Raw genomic sequence first — 22073 nt, 5'->3', positions numbered from 1 at the left:
TGTTTGCTATATACTTTACCTATTACTGTATGCCTAATGTACAGTTTCATGCTTATTTTCTTGCTATATTTGAATTTATGCCATTACTCCACTATGACTTTGTAATATATTCTATTTTCCCTAATTGCAGCATTGTAGAATTCAGTGGTGCATTTAAATAAATAATAATTAAAATAATAATTATTATTTTGTCTCACGTTATTAATATTATTAGCTTTTATTTATAAGGCAACAAAAATTTCTGCAGCGCTGTACAAGTACAGTATCACACTGTGTATTATTTTGAGTGCTTAATTCCTAAATTAGAATCCAAACTGTATGTTATTGGTATAGTACAAATAACTTGTATACTTTTATGTTTAATTCACATTTCTTTCTTTATATCACCATTCTTCACACAATTCAGTTGTTTTTCAACAATATTTCGTTGACAATGTTTAGATTTTATTAGAATTATATTATAAATTATGTTTGTGCATCACCCCATGACCAGGGCCACCGAGGAAAGGGGAGGGGAGCAGGTACAAATTGCCTGGGCTTGTTGGAAGGGTCCAGCAGGGACTCTGGTCAACCGCTGCACTCCTCCCTCTTACCTGTCAGCACCAGCGACCATCTCTCTCCCCAGCTGCTGTGTGCTGGGCTGCAGTGGGGCCAGGGAGGCTCTCCTCTGCCTGTGTGGGGAAAAGCGATCACACTGAACACCCCCCTCCCCTGGATTTGCTCTTGGCTGAGGGGCTCACGGCGCCCCCCTGTTCAGCACGCCTGGAAATATTTTTTTTATCCATTTTTTTTTTGTAAAAGGGGCATGGCCATGCCCCCCAAAAAGTACAGAGGCCCAGCTCAGCTCTCTACGCCCCTGCCCATGACAACTCTATTATGTCTTCAAAAAGTCCTGAGATGACAGAGTAGGTTTATCTTACAGTCAATGTTAGCTCATACTTGCTTCCTCTGCTCCTCAGATTGGAAGTATGGCATTTGGTTGTGACATCATAGCATCGGAACATACACTTGACATTAAGTAACAGAAACTGGCAGCTTCATATGTAAGTTGCTGACTGTTTCTCCTTCATGTCAGCGGCGGGTGCTAGAGGTGGAGGTCCCACAGGGGCATTGAAAACATTAGATGTGTTACACTATGTCACTCATCCAGTGTTTTATTTGCCCCCTACCTATTGGCAACTAATAATAGTAATAGTGCTAGCACCCTGTTGGGACACGTTTTACATGTTAAAACAATTGTTGCAGCGACTGTAAAAACAAACGTGCCTAGTGTGGTCTTAGCAGTAAAAGCCCTTTTTGTATATAAAAAAAAGTAAATTTCAACACAACACCACTGCAAGGGAAGCTGGGACTCTAACATGTATGTGCGTGTTTCTTGCACTTTAATAATGGATACCCTAAACACATCTATATGAATAAATACTGCCACACTTAGACCATGAGAAATATGTGTACATATATATCTAAAATGTGACATTGCTTTAGTAGAACTGACTAAATTCAGAAATTTAAATGTCAGATATTCCACTGTGAAAAAGGTTTTTTTAAAATACACTTTTTTGCTCTTACAGAAGTTAAAACCTTTGAAATTGCATACAGTGTGTATAAGGAGAACAGTGCAGGTAACAGTATTAAGTACTGCTTACCTCATGTTTGACAAATGCCCCGCAAGAAGAGAGTATATTATTAGAAATTGAACATTACCAAAGTAGTATTAAAGGAAATTGTTCTTCGGAAATTACACAGTTCTTCAGGGTAAACATTTACATATAAGTTAAAGAATTCTACAGTACAGTTAAATGTATTAACAAAGTATATAATATCCATGAGGAAACAACCTCCTCTATAAATATATTGGGGTATAAGTAATAGCCTGCGGACTGCAGGATCGGCGAGTCCCGTGTGAGACTGCCCGATGTTTTAAAGTAGCAGTCATTGAAAAAGCAAAATCAACCTGGCTCTCACTGGCTGCCTGACATCCACACAGCCGTCATTTTCTTACAGCAGTATAGATATATAAGATAAGACTGCATACACATGTAATGCTATCCAGAGCCCTGGTTGTCAGCACCTGGAGCTCCCACTTATCCAGAGGATGTGGGGAGGAAGGGGGGGGGATGGTGTATTTTCACCAGTCTGCAGCATTTCACATTTTTATCAGCAAAGCCAGACATCAATCCTTGCTGGAGAGGCTAACAATGCTGAGTCATGAACTTCATCATTAACCTAATGCCTGCTACCCACTATAAGAACATGCATGCTCATATCCCTGCTAGACAGATCATACAGACTGTCACATAATCTTGATGCAATCAGTGCCATGCAATACTAGTCACTCAGATATGTAGTATGAAGTGAGATGTTTATTACAAGTATTATTAGTTGATAGGGTACAAAGTTGTTGTTCATAATTTAATCTGTTTGTTTAAAACTCATGATTTTATAGCTGCTCCATGCAGCAATGGGAGGAGAGGTGGTGGTGGTGGGGGGACAGAGAGAGAGAGACACAGAAAGATGTGGAAAGACAGATAGGGGAAGAGACAGAGAGATGGGGGAGGGCGATGGAATAAAAGAGGGGAACAGAGAGCATAGACCTGGCTAGTGAGATATAAAAACTAATGCTGGGCATACACTGCCAGATTAAATGCCTGCCAGACCGACAGACATTTTATCTGGCAGCCTGACACCCTGCAGATATCATGGGCATACACTGTGAGATATATCACAGTGTATTCGCCCCGATATCTGCGCTCCTCCCCTGGGGAGGAGACATTTCCATGTTCCTTCCCTGTGAAGGAACTGGGGAAATGTCCATTAGTTGGCCAAGGCTGGGCATACACTGCCCGATGCGGCAGACATTTAACTTACAAAATATACTAGACAATCCGACATGTGCGACCGATCGATATGTTAGCACACACTCTACAATTATCAGGGCGATCTGCCAATATCGGACGGATCGGCCCGATAATTGTATAGTGTATGCCCGGCAATAGGAATAATCAAGCTCGGCAACTTCAGGCACAAAAGCTACAGTTACCTATGCAGTTCCAAAGTTTAATGCATTTTGCATGCTCACGACCCAATGAATGGCAGGTCCAAAATACTAGTATAAAATATTAATATTTGATTCAATTATGCTTTTTATATGTTTTATATAATTATGTTTGTCTCAGATTTAGCAAATAGGAAGGTAAACTTCCCCTATACTTTCCGCCTCTCCCGGAATGTCCAAGAGACACTCCAGAAACAGTATGTCCTCTCCTGGACTCTTGAGAGAATCTGATAATCCTCTGGATTCTGAGCCAGACAGAGAAGCGGTGGATGGACTAATGTCTTTATTTACACTAAAAGGATGGTATTTTCAGCCGTTAAGATTGCCGACGGCAGTAGTAAATTTAATTTTACTGCTGAAATATTTAACAAGGTTCTATCCTTGGGTGATATGCTTTTAGCAGCGGATACAGAAAAGTAGGGAGTGAACCGATGTCTAACTCCTACTGCTAGCTTTATCAGCTGGTGCGGGAGGGTGGAGCTGGACTGATGCATTGTGGGTAATGTACTGGATGTAAGAGTCTGGCTGAGACATTTCCCCTGTTCTTGCTGGTTCCGGGACATGTACGCCATGCTTTTACGGCAAGATTTTTTTTCATTAACTCAAAATGCGCAGTACGTTACTCATTGGGCTATTTTAAAATGAAATTCAATATATTTACAGTATATGGCTCATCAGTGAGGCGGCGAGTAGATTTTGGTATGAAATGATTATTATTAATGTAATCTATCTTGTTAGATCCTGTTAAGGTGTCAAATCTGCTTTTATCATTAGAAAATAGTTCTAAATAGGTTAGGTTATGTTGTTAAATGGAGTGTTTGGTATTTATGCCATCGATGTTTGCCCACCATAGAGGAAACACTTGGGAGAAGAATAAGAGATGGGTTCGGTATGATTTACCACCAGACGCAGCGGCTGCTCGGCAGGGGTGAAAATCCTGATCGTCAGAGGTAAGTATTTCCTAACCCTATTGCCCATACTCCCCCCCAAGTGCCTAACCCTAATCCCCCCTCTAAGTGCTTAAACCTAACCCCCCCTTCCCCGCTGCCTAAACCTAAGTCCCCCAGGGGGGTGCCTAACCCTAACCTCCCCCAGGGGGTGCCTAACCCTAACCCCCCCTTCCCCTAGCCTAACCCTAACCTCCTGGGGGGGTGCCTAACCCTAAGTCCCCCCTGGGAACCCTAAACCTAACCCTCCCCCCCAGTGGATGTCCGCACCCGGCTCACCTTCGATCGGTAAGCCAGGTGTCGGGCTCCCGGCGTAGGTATAATGACAGGTGTCGGGATTTTGACGACTGTCATTTAACCTTTGCCGGGAGTAGACAGTCGGGAAGCCGACGGTCGGGATTCCGTCCGTCGGCTCCCCGACTGCTTCCCTAAGAGATGACTACAGTTGTGTGCTGTAGAGCGGTAGACAATTTTTTGTAGGACCAAGAGGAGTTTGAAAATTGCCATTTCTCTCCAGTTTACAGATACAGCAGGAGATGTAACAAAAAGCCTTGGAGAGAGATAAAGTGGAGAAGTTGCCCAAAGCATCCAATCAACTTCTAACTGTCATTTATCTAGCACAGTCTGGTCAGTGAGATTGCGTGAACACATGTTCGCATACAGCTCTAGCATACTCTCCAGCATTTGTTAGGTGTGGAGCCTTCAGTGTGTGCACAAAAAGGGGGTGTGAACCTGTGGCATGGGGGCATGGCCATTTTTGTCATCTTCTGCCCCTGCTGTCATTGCAGCCCATGGGTGGGACAGTGCCCAAAAAGCCAAAATCGGGATGGTTGGGAGGTCTGGCTTTATGCTATATAGATCTATGCTATATACAGGATATTCCCTTTATTTAATAAAGATAATCTCCTTTATACAATATAGATTTACAGCGGAATCATTGTTATATTCTTTGCACAAGATAATCTCATTAGTAGACAGTGATCAGAGATTTTGGGGTGTGGCTGTGGCATGCTGGGCGCATGGCAACCTCATAGAGGACAAGACCATTCTCCCTGTGTGCCTGGTCATGCCAACAGTGGGTGTGCTTATCACTTCTGAAGTGATAGACACTGTCCCCTCCTACAGAAACACAATTTATTGGCAAATGCATTGGAGGCACCGGTACTGGAGGGAGAGGAGGGGGTGAGAAACTGTGCTGTATATGTACAGAGAGCTGATGCAACTCTGGTGCTTTTACCTCCTGTGAATAAAGGTGGGTACACACCTGACAGATATATCTGCAGATGATGGTCGTTCATACACACTGAATGGCCATCATCTGTGTCTTGCTGCGGGTCCCGGCGACCAGGGGCTGCCGCTGTGTATGTGTGGTCTGCAGACAGCCCGTACACACTTGCCAATGGACAGATATGTCTGCAGACCACCTGTACACACCTGCTGATGGACAGATATGTCTGCAGACATATCTGTCCATCGGCTGTGCAGCACAGCCAATGCGATATGTCAGTGAACGCCAATGTTCACCGACATATCGCGGGTACACACTGGCCGACGGGCAGCAGATACATTGGCCAATCAATTGATCGGCCAATGTATCTGTCAGTGTGTACACAGCATAAGACTGGCCGGACAGATCCCTGCTGCCCAGTGAGCTGCATATAAACATACGGTAGGCATCGCACATGGGTAGCTCTAGAGGTCTGCTCATAATTTCAAAAAGTTACATCTTTAAAAGTCTGTGATTTTTGATTATGATCTTCCACAGTAGTTTGTTTGTTTTAATACTGATGTCAATGTTTTCTCTTAACTTACTATCAGTTATGGAATGTAGCACACAGCTTAGGTTTGTGACTTATTACTTCCAAAAGATTATCCCAAAAATATAAGTCTCTACAATGAAAAGGCATCAAAACATGACCTGACCCAGCAGAGTTTCTCACAGTATGGTCAATAGGCCTCTTAAAATAACAAATAATGTAGTATTTTGAAAAGTGCATCAATAGTTTTTTTTCAAACTGGGGACGGTATTCAATTAGTTTCGTGTCGGTGAAAAAGTTCCGCCTGCCCGACTTTTCGCCTACATTGCGTGTTTTGGACGTGAAAACTTATTGTGCACGTCCCTGCTATTCACCCTATTCAATTACTAACCAGGTGAAAACGGCAAGCGGCGAAAGTAAAACAAGCGAAAAGTACTGTCAGAATAGGGGAAATCTGTGTACTCCCCAAAAAGATCCACTAACATTGGGGATCAATGTAGAAGTGTTCCAATAGCCATAATAAAACTATATGGGGTACAGAAGTTGTTAAAAATCCTTGTTATTAGCGTCCTTGTAAAAGTGGTGAAGAATGGCAAAAGGTAGTCATTTTTTGGTGAAAATAAGTTGTCCAGTCAAATTTGGGGTACTTGAAAATGGGTGCTAGAATATTTTTATATCTGTAAAGTTAACTTTTAAAAAACATGAAAAACTACCCTCATACATGCGCCTGCATTCCCCAAAACACCTTACCTATCCTTACAGCACCCCAAGAAGTCTATTTCGCTAGTTTTTATGCTTGTCCCCCCACTTTGAACTTTTTTGCTCCAAAATGAAAATACTTTTTTGGGGTGTTCTTGTGTTTTTTCCCTGTATTTTTTGACACAGTTGTTCTTTGGGGGCTGTCCCAAGGAATCTGAGAGGTTTCCCCACGTTTGCACCCCAAAATAAACATTTTGCACTTCTTTTCTCCTGCTATTCTTAGGCGAATCTTTTTTGCCTATTACAAATAATGTAGTGTTTTGAAAAGTGCATCAATTGTTTTTTTTCAAACTGGGGACGGTATTCAATTAGTTTCGTGTCGGCGAAAAAGTTCCGCCTGCCCGACTTTTCGCCTACATTGCGTGTTTTGGACGTGAAAACTTATTGTGCACGTCCCTGCTATTCACCCTATTCAATTACTAACCAGGTGAAAACGGCAAGCGGCGAAAGTAAAACAAGCGAAAAGTACTGTCAGAATAGGGGAAATCTGTGTACTCCCCAAAAAGATCCACTGACATTGGGGATCAATGTAGAAGTGTTCCAATAGCCATAATAAAACTATATGGGGTACAGAAGTTGTTAAAAATCCTTGTTATTAGCGTCCTTGTAAAAGTGGTGAAGAATGGCAAAAGGTAGTCATTTTTTGGTGAAAATAAGTTGTCCAGTCAAATTTGGGGTACTTGAAAATGGGTGCTAGAATATTTTTATATCTGTAAAGTTAACTTTTAAAAAACATGAAAAACTACCCTCATACATGCGCCTGCATTCCCAAAAACACCTGACCTATCCTTACAGCACCCCAAGAAGTCTATTTCGCTAGTTTTTATGCTTGTCCCCCCACTTTGAACTTTTTTGCTCCAAAATGAAAATACTTTTTTGGGGTGTTCTTGTGTTTTTTCCCTGTATTTTTTGACACAGTTGTTCTTTGGGGGCTGTCCCAAGGAATCTGAGAGGTTTCCCCACGTTTGCACCCCAAAATAAACATTTTGCACTTCTTTTCTCCTGCTATTCTTAGGCGAATCTTTTTTGCCTATTACATTGCATTGTCATTCCACGTAGGCGAAAAGCGGCTGGAATTGAATTTGGAGATAAGCTCCGACCACACGAAAAGCCCCGATCGGTGATACTTTTTTGCGGAAAACGATTTTTCACTTCTAATTGAATACGGCCCTAAATGTATATTTTGGAGAAATCACACACTGATAGACTAATACCTGCCAAAACACAAGGCACAGTTAAGGACTTTATCAAACAAAAGTTAAGGCCCCCATTTATCAGCGATGGATTGGGCCAATTCTCTGATTCCCAGATGCTGGGATTGGGCATTGGTAATTTGCGATCACAATCAAAATATGGTCGTGATGAGCAAATCGGGGATTTTTAACATGAAGAATTTCACAGATTCCCCGACGGATCAGAATGAGGATCAGCATTTCCGACCAAGGGATCGGTGGTTTCCTGCTCTCCGGCTAATCGTAGCTCACTTGGAAATGCATCCTTAGCTCTGCATTATTAATCACTATGCTACAATGCATTTATTATATAGGTGTGTGCATCAGATATCTGTACCATAATGAAAACCTAGGGGGATACTCTGGGACTGGAATTTGGGGCAGTAATGTATGTTGGCATTATACGCCAATTTTTGCAGTACCTGAAATCAGTGACAGTCAACAAAGGAAAAGGTAACATAATGTTTACCATACAATACAATTCCTTGACTGGCTATATACTAGCCCAGACGTTCCCAAACGTGGACCTCAAGGCTCCCCAACAGTTCAGGTTTTAGAGATATCCATGGTTGAGTACAGGTGACTTAATTAGAACATCAGTCAATGTGATTTAACCACCTGTGCTCAACCATGGATATCTCTAACACTTGTAATGTTGGGGAGCCTTGAGGACCACGCTTGGGAACCTCAGTGCTAGCCAAAGGACCATAAAATACAAGTTGGCTGATATAAGAGTACTATAACAATATCTTCGAGGAATATACATGTAAAAGAGCTTATCAGAATTGGATATACCTTCAATAAAGTTATGACTGTAGGGCGAGCTAGAGCAGACTGTGTAGGAAAATAAGGATGCTGCAGATATGTGAGAACTGTATTTTGTACTTACTGTAGCTGCTTAGCAAATACAAATAGAATGTCAAACATTTAAACATTCCAAGTTCTTCCAAATTAGAAGAACTGTATATCCTATTAGCAGCTATGTATTAGTCAACTTATATATTAGGTTTATTTGTCATTTAAATGTATCTCATTTCTTTTTTAAGTATGTTTTATATTGTCTTATTTCTAAAGTCCACTTTCTGCACTTAAACGTACCTACACGGCTATGGTCCTTGTATAAGGCAGTTACCACAGCAACCATGCAAACATTATTACTCTTTAAAATTTAAATTAGTACTTATAAAACTAGAAAAGTGTGTAATGCAAGTGCATTGTCACAGTAATTATTTACCTTCTGCTGTGTACTCTGCTGATATGGTACACATTCAATTCACAGGGCTGACCTGAAAACCTAGATCCCAACACATACAGTAAGAAATATACATACTAGATGCACTATAAGTAGTGCACTGCCTAACGATAGCTGAAAGTACAGTATGCACAATGTATCTGAATTCATTGGACTGCAACATGTATATTTCATATTACCTGTTTTTAAATAGTTAACTTGACACTATGGGAATGCAAATCGATTAATTTAGCCATTTTAGCACAGAATGTCAATCTACAAAAGTGTAGTTTATATAGCAAACAAGTAAATTAAATAATAAATAATAATAATTCAGCGTACATAGACAGGCCCTTAGCAGGCAGCTATATATGAATAGCCAGTTGAATAATATACAGAACCACCTTGACACCTAAGTTTAGAATAGTCTTTCTCATCCAGTTCTGTGATGGAAACAGAGACTAAAACAATGAATCATAACTCAAGAGAGCATACATCCATTTATATGGGCTCATCTGCAAATGTTAGAATAAGTGGATTGTGTGAATTATCACAGTCATTCCGTGATCACTGTCACTATGTACAGAGAAATAAAATCATTATGGCTTAATCTGGCTTTAGTTTTGCGTATGTATGTAGGGGGTTTGAGACAGGTGATGTATTTCCACTTACAGGTGATGTGTTTCCACTTACAAACAAGTGCCCAGAAACCTGCCAGTTACACAGACACCAGCTGGGAGCTGTTCTGCTTTGTAGTAAACAGGGATGTGCTTAAGAAATTAACAAAAGTTCAGAAAGATGTAACATCTCTTCATATGACAAAATTTACATCCCACTTGTCCTATTCGGCCCAAACCATAACAAATAGCACTTTATATCTCTCTTATGGATCAGAAAGGAAATGCACAATTACCTTTTCATTAAAATAACATTTAGTCATTTCAACACACACTACTGGGCCCATAAAAGCTGTCACTTCAGATCGGGCACTTCAGTATTATCCTCCATGTCAGCTGTTTCTTTTAGTACCAACTGTTTAACTGACATTTGTGCACCAGTGCCGAAATAAATCATTATTTGTATGTTTCCTGAAAGGATTTAAAAATGGCTTATCTCTTGTTAATTCACTCTACAGCTGGTCCAGCACGAGAGCAGCAACGGGGTCGTCCAACACTGTGGAAAAAGGAGCGGAAAGCACCAGGCTGACGTTTGCTCTCAATCTTTCCTGCGGCACCTCGAATAGAACTACCTCGTGTACTTTGAGGTGTCATCACTTTCTGCCTTCCATGCTCCTCAATCTGTTTCTCTAGGTGCTTCTGTATGGCCATTCCTAGAACCTCAACCTCCATTGATGCTCCATACACTTCCCAGGTCATCCCTTTCTCATCCCAGCTGACCTCCCGAACTGGCTCTGGGTGAACTGTTTTGACCTCTTTCACACGGACTTCGGGATAAGACGCCTTCGGTGATTTCCCTCTGGGTGTCATTGGGTCAGTTGCAATAGATCTTGTTTCAACTGGGAAGGACACTTGCATCTCCGCATCTTTCATAACAGGTTTCTCTTGCAAATGTGAGCATACTGCAGATTGATTTAAGCCCTCAGAGTGGAACACAAAGGAGCAAGACCCTTGCAATGGTATGATCGGACTGACAGCTATTGATGAACACTGTACTGTAGTATCAACTTGGGTGCCTACATCTTGATACTGTGGTGTCAATACTAGTGACGTTTTGGGAAGTGCACTTACGCTGCAGGCATCCTGCTTTTGTGTCTGGTCATGGAGTGGGGTCATTTGATCTGTTTGAAAGGGAAAAGATGAAGACTCTTGTGAAATAACAATAGGACTGACAGCCACTGAAACACATTCTACTTTGTTGTCAGCTTGTGCCCCAATATCTTCATTAGGGGGTGTCAGTTCAAAAGAATATTTTTTAGGTAGCACATCTACACGGCTCAAATCCCTTTTTCCTTCACCTTGGAAAGTAAATGAAACCTCATCAGGTGGTATTATAGGACTCACTGCCACCGACCTGTATTCTACCCTTGCCGCAGTCCCAGCTTCTTCATCTGGAGGAGTCAGTTCGAACGAGTATGTTTTTGGGAGATTATCTGTGCTCTTAATATTGTTATCCTTGTTGTGCTCTGTAGCAGGTGAAAGAGCCGCCTTCTCTGATAGAAATGTGAATGATGAAGATCCACCTGGAAGCACAATGGGACTAACAGCCACTGATACATACTGCACTCTAGTGCCAGGCTGTATACTTGCATCTTCGTTCTGTGCCTGTGATGGTTTTACACAATTAGATTTGTTTTCTGATTCTTTGCCTCCACTAATTCTATTAAGCAGTTGTTCTGGGTGGAAAATAAATGAGGAAGATCCATCTGGTGGGATAATTGGGCTTACTGCGACTGACACACACTCTGCTCTGGTGTCTGCCTGAGTGCCCACATCCTGATTGGGAGGAGTCAATTCAAAGGAATATGTTTTTGGGAGTAAGTCTGCACTGTGAGTTGCCTGTTCTACCGTCATATTACCAGAAACAGTTCTTAATGTATGAAATGTAAATGAAGATCCTTCTGGTGGAATAATTGGACTCACTGCTACAGATTTATACTCCACTCTGGTTTTTGTTCCATCATTATGATCTGGGAAATTGTCTGCTCTTCCTGCATCTGTACTTTGGTTCTTTAGTTCTTCTTGAGTCATTGAACCAAGATCTGTATGAAATGTGAATGATGACGTGTCACCTGGTGGAATAATGGGACTGACAGCTATAGATCTGTACTGCACTTTTGTCTCAGTCCCATCATTATTATTAGGGGATGTGGGCTCCAATGAGTGGGCTTTTGGTTGATCCCCTTCCCTGCCAGTCTCTTTCCCCTCAGTCCTCACTTCAAGAGAAAGAATAGATGATGTTGGTTGAGCCCTTATACCAGTTTGAAAAGTGAAAGATGAGCTCCCATCTGGTGGAACAATAGGGCTTATGGCAACAGATCTATACTGCTTTTCCTGTGTGTCGCTGCCTTTATTTGAAGGCATCAGCTCAGATGTGTGTGTTTTTATACTCTGTTCCCCATTAGCACCCTCCTTATATCCTGCCAAAACCTCTGCCACCTTTCCTTTACTTACTTCATTACCAAGACTACTGGGGATTTGTATCAGTTCTGAGTTTCCATGAATAACTTCCTTCTCCTTGTCTAGTAAAAATATGTCTTTTGCTGTTTCTCCTCGTATGTCAAAATCTTTATCTGTGTTCACTACTATTGAAGGACTTGCTTCTGTCACAATAGGGGCATGCAACATTTGTTCTTTACAGTCCGTAACATTCTTGGAGTTGGGTAAGTCTTTTTCTGATGCTCCTTTTACATCTGACACAGAGGTAATTCTTGTGCTTTCTTCAAGGGATTGTTTAGACAGTGTCTCTGATTCATCGACAGACTTAACGTTGCGGTCCCCTTGTTTTGATGAAGTCTTATCTTCATTGCCTTCATGAAAAGTATAGGCCCCATCAGTATCCATAGAAAAGTCCCTATGCACTTCTAAGATGCCACCCCCATCTGTGTCAAAGCTGAAACTGCCTTCCATAGGCTCATGGTCACCATGTACACTGACACAGAAGTGCCTCATGCAAAGATCCTCTCCATCGAACCCTGAATTGAGTGTAGGATCTTCAGCCTGCCAGATTCTAGAAGATATAGGTGAACGCAGGGAAACGGTCTCACTAGCTGCATCTGGTCTTGACAGCTGTAATCTCTGAGGCTGTTTAGGGCTGCCCATCTCGGAACCAGATCTTTTCCATAATATTTCGAAATCCTTCCTGAGAATGTTCTAAAACACAATGAAGAGAATAAAGAAGAATTAGTGTCTCAGACTCAAGAAGAGATAACACAATGCACACATACTGTCACATTCGAACATGAAACATTTGTTATTTAGTTAGAGAAACCTGTAAAAATCTATCAAAATACCCCCATCCTTCAAGCCCTCTTACCCCAGTAGTAAATCAGTGGTTTGACCAATAAGCGGTTAACAAACAATTGAGCATAGAACCTTTACTATTTCTAACCTGGGGAAATGTAGGATCTGAGCCTCTAGCAAGACGTAATTCCAGGAAATTGAGCATGGTACCTACACGATTCTACTACTTCACCTGGGTGCTTAATGCAGTGATGGTGCATTGTTTTAAATCAAATTAATTTGTTACATTTAAGTATATTGAATTCTACATTGAAAGTAAAAAATTGAGTGATATTTTCTTTTTTTATAAAAAAAAGCAGAATTAAGATAAATTCTTTATTTTAAAACCTTTTCCTGAAATCATTAAAGAGACATTTAAAGTAGATTATCTTCACATGCTCTAATTATAATCAATTCATAAATAATTTGATATGTTCTATGTAAATGTATAGATTTATGGGTTTTGTTTTTCATTTTCTTAATATGCCTAAAATCATCTGCGTTCTATTATTCTCTATTAATTGTTTACTCAAATACTTTGAAAATTATACTAAGCTTCCATAGTTTACTAAATAACTTTGTCATGCTTACTAGCTCCTTATTCTGATAAAACTTATCCCACATGCAGAGTAGCTGACTGGATCAATAAAGAAACAATAATGAAAAATAAATCCCCGTGAGCAATGTATGCTAACAACAGACTTTATCTCCACAGGTTGTATTTATTCCCAATACCTATTTACATGTCAGACTTTAAAACTAGCAGGATGTATGGTATTTGTTTCATATACAGGGAATTTACAGTATCAATGTGAAACCAATTTCTTATTAAAAAAAAACCATTCCCGAGATATTTTTTCTATTTTTTTTGAGTAGCAGAAGTTGTTGTGGAGACTAGTTATTCATTCTGGTGACTAGTTATATACAAAGATTCATTCTGGTGACTTGTTATACACAAATATTAATTCTGGTGACTAGTTATACAAATAAAGATTAATTCTGGTGACTAGTTATACACAACAAAGATTCATTCTGGTAACTAGTTATACACAAAGATTCATTCTGGTGACTAGTTATACACAATAAAGATTAATTCTGGTGACTAGTTATACACAATAAAGATTCATTCTGGTGACTAATTATACACAATAAAGATCCATTGTGGTGACTAGTTATTCACTATAAATATTCATTCTGGTGACTAGTTATACACAATAAAGATTAATTCTGGTGACTAGTTATACACAATAAAGATTCATTCTGGTGACTAGTTATTCACAATAAAGATTAATTCTGGTGACTAGTTATACACAATAAAGATTAATTCTGGTGACTAGTTATACACAATAGAGACCCATTCTGGTGACTAGTTGTTCACAATAGAGACCCATTCTGGTGACTAGTTATACAAATAAAGATTCATTCTGGTGACTAGTTATTCATAATAAATATTCATTCTGGTGACTAGTTATACACAATAAAGATTAATTCTGGTGACTAGTTATACACAATAGAGACCCATTCTGGTGACTAGTTGTTCACAATAGAGACCCATTCTGGTGACTAGTTATACAAATAAAGATTCATTCTGGTGACTAGTTATTCATAATAAATATTCATTCTGGTGACTAGTTATTCATAATAAATATTCATTCTAGTGACTAGTTATACACAATAAAGATTCATTCTGGTGACTAGTTATTCACAATAAATATTCATTCTGATGACTAGTTATACACAATAGAGACCCATTCTTGTGACTAGTTGTTCACAATAGAGACCCATTCTGGTGACTAGTTATACACAATAAATACCCATTCTGGTGACTAATATGGACTGACATTGTATAATGGGTGTGATTCAGCTTAGGATGGAATTGCAAAGCTGCACCCAAGCTTGCTAATATGCGAATGCAGCAGGAGGCATCACACCTGCATGCATTACTTATCGGAGCTGTGTTGTACAATGCAGCATTGGATAATCTGCAGGAACATCGGCCCGCATGGGTCATGCAAGCCGGATGCCGCAGATGAGAGAAGGCCAGGAAATCTCCATCAGCCGATAGAGATACTGGCCTCTTCCCTCCCCCCCCCAACGGCACACTTCGGGAAACGGAGGCTGTCGTCACCTCCTCCCTGCCCACAAACAGCAGTAGACTGTCAATCAATGACAGTTTGCAGTCAGTCTGCATGCGGGATCGCAGACCCGTTCTGCACATGCACAGAACGGGTCAGGCGCCTACACAGAATCCCGACCATCGGGAATCTGCGTTCAGCAGTGCACCCAACCCCTCCTTTAGGGGTGCCTAACCCTAACCTCCCCCCCAAGTGCCTAAACCTAACCCCCCCTTCCCCGCAGCCTAAACCTAAGTCTCCCGGGGAGGTGCCTAACCCTAACCTCCCCCTGGGGGTGCCTAACCCCCCTTCCCCTAACCTAAACCTAACCCTCCCGGGGGGGGGGTAGCCTAACCCTAAGTCCCCCTAAAACCTAACCCTCACCTCCCCCCGCGCCCGGCTTACCTTCGTTCGGTATACCGGGCGTCGGGCTCCCGGCGTAGGTCTAATGACAGGCGTCAGGATTTTGAATTACAGCAGCTATAATCAGTGCTGCGCATGCGCCACTTTTGTGAACGTAACGGCGCATGCGCAGCACTGATGACAGCAGCGGTAAGTTAGAACAGGCAGGGAAAAGAATCTATTTTCTGAAAAGCTGTCATCGCAAAAATGACAGCTTTTCGGAATACATACTTATGGAGAGGAGGAATGATAAATTCCTCTGGTAATTAGGTAGAACTTCATGCGATTTCTAAACCTAATTACAGTAATTCCATCAATATGGTAGTGTTGATGAATAGGCCCCAAAATCAGTTAACTATCATTCTTATTGATCAGTGTTTCCCAACTCCAGTCCTCTGTGACCCCTAATGGTGCAGGCGTTTTGCAGACCTCCTAGTCAGTGCATTACTTGTTGACATATTATAAAAGATCCACAGGAGGAAATAATTATTTCAATTGCAATTCTGAGGAGATACGTAAAACCTGCATTGTCATGTGTTTCTGAGGACTGGAATATGGGAATCACTGTTCTAGTTGATTTTTATTTTTGTATGTGCTATACCTGTTGGTCCCTGGGATTAGTGCTTTTCCAGGGTTAACTGCCCACATTGTTAGACCTCACAGACGATTGTGTTCATGTTTGCAAAATGTGCGGAAATATGTATAGCACTAGGGACCATTGTTATTAGTGTAAGCAATGGCCTTTTTCTTGTACAGGTTGGGTCTCCCATATCCAAAATGCTTGGAACCAGGGGTATTTTGGATATCGGAATATTCCATATTTTGGAATATTTGCATAAAATAATGAAATATCTTGGGAATGGGCCCCAAATCTAATTACAGAATGCATTTGTGTGTTATATACACCTTATACACACAGCCTGCAGGTCATTTTATACAATATTTTCAATAATTTTGTGGCTCAAAGAAAGTTTGTGTACATACATGAAATTCATTTATGTTTCATATACACCTTATATACACAAAACCTGCAGGTAATTTTATACAATATTTTCAATAATTGTGTGCCTTAAACAAAGTTTTTGTACATTGAACCATCAAAAAGCAAAGGTTTCAGTCATGCTAAAAATATTCTGTATTTCGGAAAATTCCGTATTTCGGAATATTTGGATATGGGAGACTCAACATGTATTGCAGTACATTTCATTGCAGTAGCATGTTTCAGCTTTCTCCATTATTTTCACTTGTAGCTTTTAAGAGAAAAGGGAAGCTTCCAATGAACTAAACAATGCTGGTCAAAATTCAATAAAAAAAATCATATCAAATGTGTTTGCATTTCAGATGTGTTTTTACTACAGTTAAGAAAAAACGCAACCTCTGATGGAATGTATATCAACACTGGCAAAACATTGGCTGTCACATACCCAGTGGTGGAGTTGGGTACAAAGGGCCTGGTATGCCCACACCATACTTAGAGAGATTCAAGGAGGGAGAAGTCCAGGTAAGAGGGGATGGGGGAATGGCACCACCAATTACGTCATTGTGCCCCACCCTCAACATTATGATGTGATTTGTGGGATTATGTTGCTGGGTGGGGCCATGATGACGCGATTCACAGAGAATTGCATCAATATATGAAGTACCACCCATTTCACAGGAAATGTGGGCGGGATGCGAGGGGGATAACTTCTCTTCTAAATTCAGAAGTATCCCAGAAAGTCCAGGAGAGTAAGAAAGTTTGGCCATGTGTATCGTCTGTAATATAATTCTGTAGAGTGACTATTGCAGAGAACAAAGGGATCCTGTGTAAATACCGACAGTAGGGATGCCGGCACTTAAAATGCCAGCACCGAATTCCAGACACCAGCATCCCGACGGAAAGTACTGGGGTTAGGAAGAGGATTAGGGTTAGGTAGATATGAAATAGGGAGCGCAGATAGGAATTGAGGATGAATGAATAATATTTAATATAGCATTAAAATAACTATAAATAAATGAAAAAATAATAATGAGCATGGAGTAATAGGCAATATCCAACAATTAATAAATGATAATACAATTCACATAAATATCAATGTCTCAAAATCCAGATGTATGTACATACAATTAAGAATGGAAATTTTTTTTAGTTAATAATAAAAATAGATATGATGATGAACATGTGAAAAAGAAAAAAATGTTATGGCAATAAATGATCGATCACTATAAAAAATGAAAAAATAAAAATGCAATTGCAAGTGGTTTAAAAAACAAATTGAGTTTGTTGAAAAATAGTCAATTAATAACAACTGATTCCTTAAGCTGTATCCTGTTAAAATGTTGCAAATTAGCAGTAGCTGATAATGGGAACAAAGTATTCAATAGCCAAATATTCACCAGAATTATTAAGAATAGTCACTTATCTGGTTAGGAGTTGTATATATATTTTCATTTTCTCAAACACATGACGATATGAGCAGAGGGCAGTATCCGGATTGCCACTCTCGAGACGTGTGGAGGCAGGCTATTGCCCGTAAATAGCTAGCAAGTGTCTCAATCTCTGAAGTGTCCTGGAGAGACAGACTACGGGAAAAGATTCCTGCTGGCAAGGTGTCCCGCTCACTGCAGTGAGTAAAAGCCAGCTGTTTGCGGTCTCTGTAGTATCCTGGACAGACAGGCTGAGGGAAAGATCTGCGCTGGCAAAAATGTCCCGCTCACTGCGGTGAATGAAAGCCGGCTGTGTGCCCGTAAATGGCTAGTATGTGGCTCAGGTCTCCGATGTGTCTAGAGGAGACAGGCTGGGGGATGAGGTCTGCTGACCTTGGTATCCCGCTCACCGTTATGTACGAAAGCCGGCACCTGGTCTCCCATGTACCGTGGTGTTTATAAGCCGGTACTTTGTAACTTGTTCAGCAGTGAGGCTAGTGAGACAGCAGGCGATGGTGATAGCAAGGGAAGTAGGCTAAACTAACGCGTTTCTCTGCCTAACCATCTGGCAGTTTCCTCAGAGGTATAATGCCTTACTTCTCAAAATGAACCAGATATATCCATGGTAATTAGTGTGTCTGGATTGAGGTGTGATCTCTGCTGGAGACAATGAGTATAATTACATAGTCAAAATAATAATTTACAAAAGGCTTAATAGTCTTAAGAATTAGTAATATATATATAATAACAGGAATCCATAATTTATCAACACCATGGTCATCAGATGAATTTTAACCAATAATACTCATTAAATTGAAAGTCACACATTAAAAAAACCAATATATTAGTATAGTAATCATAATATTATGTAATCCAATAAATCAAAAATAAAAATCAATATATAAATAAGGAAAAAAAAAGAAAGCTTCTACACTAGTACCATGAAAGATTTTAGAGATTTAAGTAATAAACAAGAAAAACATTCTTATGTAGACAACCTGACTAAAGCTGAAAGACGAGCTTCATTCAATCTAATGGACAATAAAGAGATTATTATAAAACAAGCCGATAAAGGCGGTAGCCTGGTCATTCAAAATACAGAAGACTACATTTTAGAAGCACATAGACAATTGAATAACCAAGCGTTTTATGAAAAAATAACATCAAGCCCTATGAGTAGCTTCAAAGAAGAATTAAAATCCATTTTAGACACAGCTTTATTTGAAGAGGTTGTCACTAAAGATGTTTTTCAATTTCTTACTATAGAATACCCTGTCATTCCGATCTACTATCATTTACCAAAAATACATAAGTGTCTTATTTCTCCACCAGGACGTCCAATTATTTTGGGGATTGGGTCTTTAACATCAAATTTGTCAGCATTTGTAGATGCACATCTACAAAAATACGTTACTGCACTTCCGTCATTTATCAGAGATACCACAAATTTTTTGCAAATTTTGAACACTATCACGTGGAAAGATACCTACATCCTATTGACATGTGATGTTGAATCGTTATATACGAATATCCCACATGAATTTGGCCTAATTGCAGCCAATTTACTATTTGAGCTCTGATATAGGATTGAAGAATGATATACACACTTTTTTGTTATCATCAATAAGATTCATTTTAGAGCACAATTTCTTTACCTTTGATACATAATTTTATTTACAAACAAGTGGCACAGCAATGGGGACCAGATTCGCCCCAAGCTATGCCAACCTGTACATGGGCTTCTTTGAGGAACGCCATGTATGGGCGGGCGATGCCGGGGCAAACCTGGTCCTTTATGCACGTTATATTGATGATATTTTTATCATTTGGGCACGGTCACAGCACTACAACATTTTGTTAAACAATTAAATTCGAATACTTTTGGATTAAAATTCACCCACACTTTTGATTTCGAGAAAATCAATTTTCTCGACATCACAATAAGTGTTTCTGCTGGAAGACTTAATTCAGCTACTTACATAAAAGAGGTAGATTGCCAAAATTATCTTCATTACAACAGTAGTCATCATAGACCATGGAAAGACAATATACCCAAAGGCCAGTACCTTCGTTTGAGGAGGAATTGTTTGCCTGAAACAGCTTTTTTTGAACAAAGTAAAGATATGTATGAAGCTTTCAGACAAAAAGGTTATCCCCAACAAATTTTAGATAAAGCTCTAAAATAAGTCCAACTCTGTCCCAGAGAGACTTTATTACAAAACACAAGTCATAAAATAAAAATATAGAAAAAGGTACATTTTCACATACAACTATGACAGAGAAATCACTGTCATTTATTACTCAGTTTATTTCATCAACCAGTAAAATCACTGAGATAATTACTAGAAATACAATGGTCTTACAACATGATAAATATTTAGCTCCATATATTCCGGAAGAAAGAAAAGTTGTTTTCAGAAGAGCAATAGCTCTAAAACAGAAATTGGCTCCCAGTATGTTTCCCAGCAGAAATACTGCTTCACCTTTAGAGTGGCTACCACCTAAACCATTGGGTTACTTTAAGTGTGGACGGAATAGATGCATTACCTGTCAGTACACAAAGACTAATAGCACTACCTTTACTTCTTTCACAACCAAAGAAAGGTTTGATGTCACCAGCTTTTTGAACTGTAGGTCACAATTTGTTATCTACGTCATACAGTGCAGATGTGGAGTACAATATGTAGGTAGGACTACACGTAGTCTCTACATCAGATTTTTGGAGCATAGACATAATGTTTTGAAGGGCTGTATGACACACAGCCTTTCACAGCATGCCACTACTCTTAGTTTAAATATATCTCAGGGGATTTGGCGTACAGATGCTGCACTTCAGATCACACATCTTTTAGATTTAGTTTACTACCCATTTCCATTCATCCTTACAGACTTATTATATTCTGAAACACTCTATGATCTATTCTCCAGTCTGATGTGACCTTATTTTAATCATATACAGTCAGGTGCATAAATATTGGGACATTGACAGAATTTTCATATTTTGGCCTCTATTCACCACCACAATGGCTTTGAAATGAAACAAACAAGATGTGCTTTAACTGCAGACTTTCAGATTTAATTTGAGGGTAATTACATCCAAATCAGGTGAACAGTGTAGGAATTACAACGGTTTCTATATGTGCCTCCCACTTTTTAAGGGGCCAAAAGTAATGGGACTATCAACTCATGGACAGGTGTGGGCTATTCCCTCGTTATTTCATTATCAATTAAGCAGGTAAAAGGTCTGGAGTTGATTCTAGGTGTGACATTTGCATTTGGAATCAGTTGCTGTCGACTCTCAATATGAGATCCAAAGAGCTGTCACTATCAGTGAAGCAAGACATCATTAGACTGAAAAATCAAAACAAACCCATCAGAGAGATAGCAAAAACATTAGGTGTGGCCAAATCAACTGTCTGGAACATTCTTAAAAAGAAAGAACGCACCGGAGAGCTCAGCAACACCAAAAGACCCGGAAGACCACGGAAAACAACTGTGGTCGATGACAGAAGAATTATTTCCCTGGTGAAGAAAAACCCCTTCACAACAGTTGGCCAAATCAAGAACACTCTCTAGGAGGTAGGTGTATATGTGTCAAAGTCAACAATCAAGAGAAGACTTCACAAGAGTGAATATAGAGGGTTCACCACAAGATGTAAACCATTGGTGAGCCTAAAAAACAGGAAGACCAGATTAGATTAATTGATAATGAAATAACTAGGGAATAGCCCACACCTGTCCATGAAATAGCTTTTGAGTTGATAGTCCCATTACTTTTGGCCCCTTAAAAAGTGGGAGGCACATATAGAAACCGTTGTAATTCCTACACCGTTCACCTGATTTGGATGTAATTACCCTCAAATTAAATCTGAAAGTCTGCAGTTAAAGCACATCTTGTTTGTTTCATTTCAAAGCCATTGTGGTGGTGAATAGAGGCCAAAATATGAAAATACTGTCAATGTCCCAATATTTATGCACCTGACTGTAGATCATCGCACTGTGATTTAGTTCCCACTATTTGCACTTGGGGGTTGATTCATCCAATTTTGTTCTCCTCACCATGTATTTTAGAGATCTATTTTGAGACAATCATACACTTGAATATATAGATGGAGGTATACGGGGTGCACCGGCGCCATGCCCACTCCTCTGAGTTTAAATATATCTCGATCTTGTGGACATGCCGATGCTGCTCCCTAGTATACAATTCC

General features: G+C 39.9%; 1 protein-coding gene across 2 annotated transcripts in view; it reads right to left on the bottom strand.

Annotated features, from left to right (window-relative positions):
* Positions 1 to 9759: 9759 nt before the first annotated feature.
* The window catches only part of GPRIN1 (G protein regulated inducer of neurite outgrowth 1), a 42730-nt gene continuing 30416 nt past the window's right edge, over positions 9760 to 22073 (bottom strand). Inside the window, exons 1-2 of one of the 2 annotated variants that reach the window (XM_088465481.1) lie at positions 11279 to 12760; positions 9760 to 11236 (exon numbers count right to left, since the gene is read on the bottom strand). In XM_088465481.1, the coding sequence (XP_088321607.1) occupies positions 10106 to 11236; positions 11279 to 12760 (2613 nt within the window). In that variant the 3' untranslated portion in view covers positions 9760 to 10105. Of the gene's footprint in view, positions 12812 to 22073 lie in introns of those variants that run through there. The other variant, XM_088465482.1, reaches the window with a different exon arrangement.

Source organism: Taudactylus pleione, unplaced genomic scaffold, assembly GCF_031769625.1.
Source record: "Taudactylus pleione unplaced genomic scaffold, aTauple2 ptg001990l, whole genome shotgun sequence".
Taxonomy (NCBI): Eukaryota; Metazoa; Chordata; class Amphibia; order Anura; family Myobatrachidae; genus Taudactylus; species Taudactylus pleione.
This window is presented reverse-complemented; position numbering and strand designations above follow the sequence as displayed.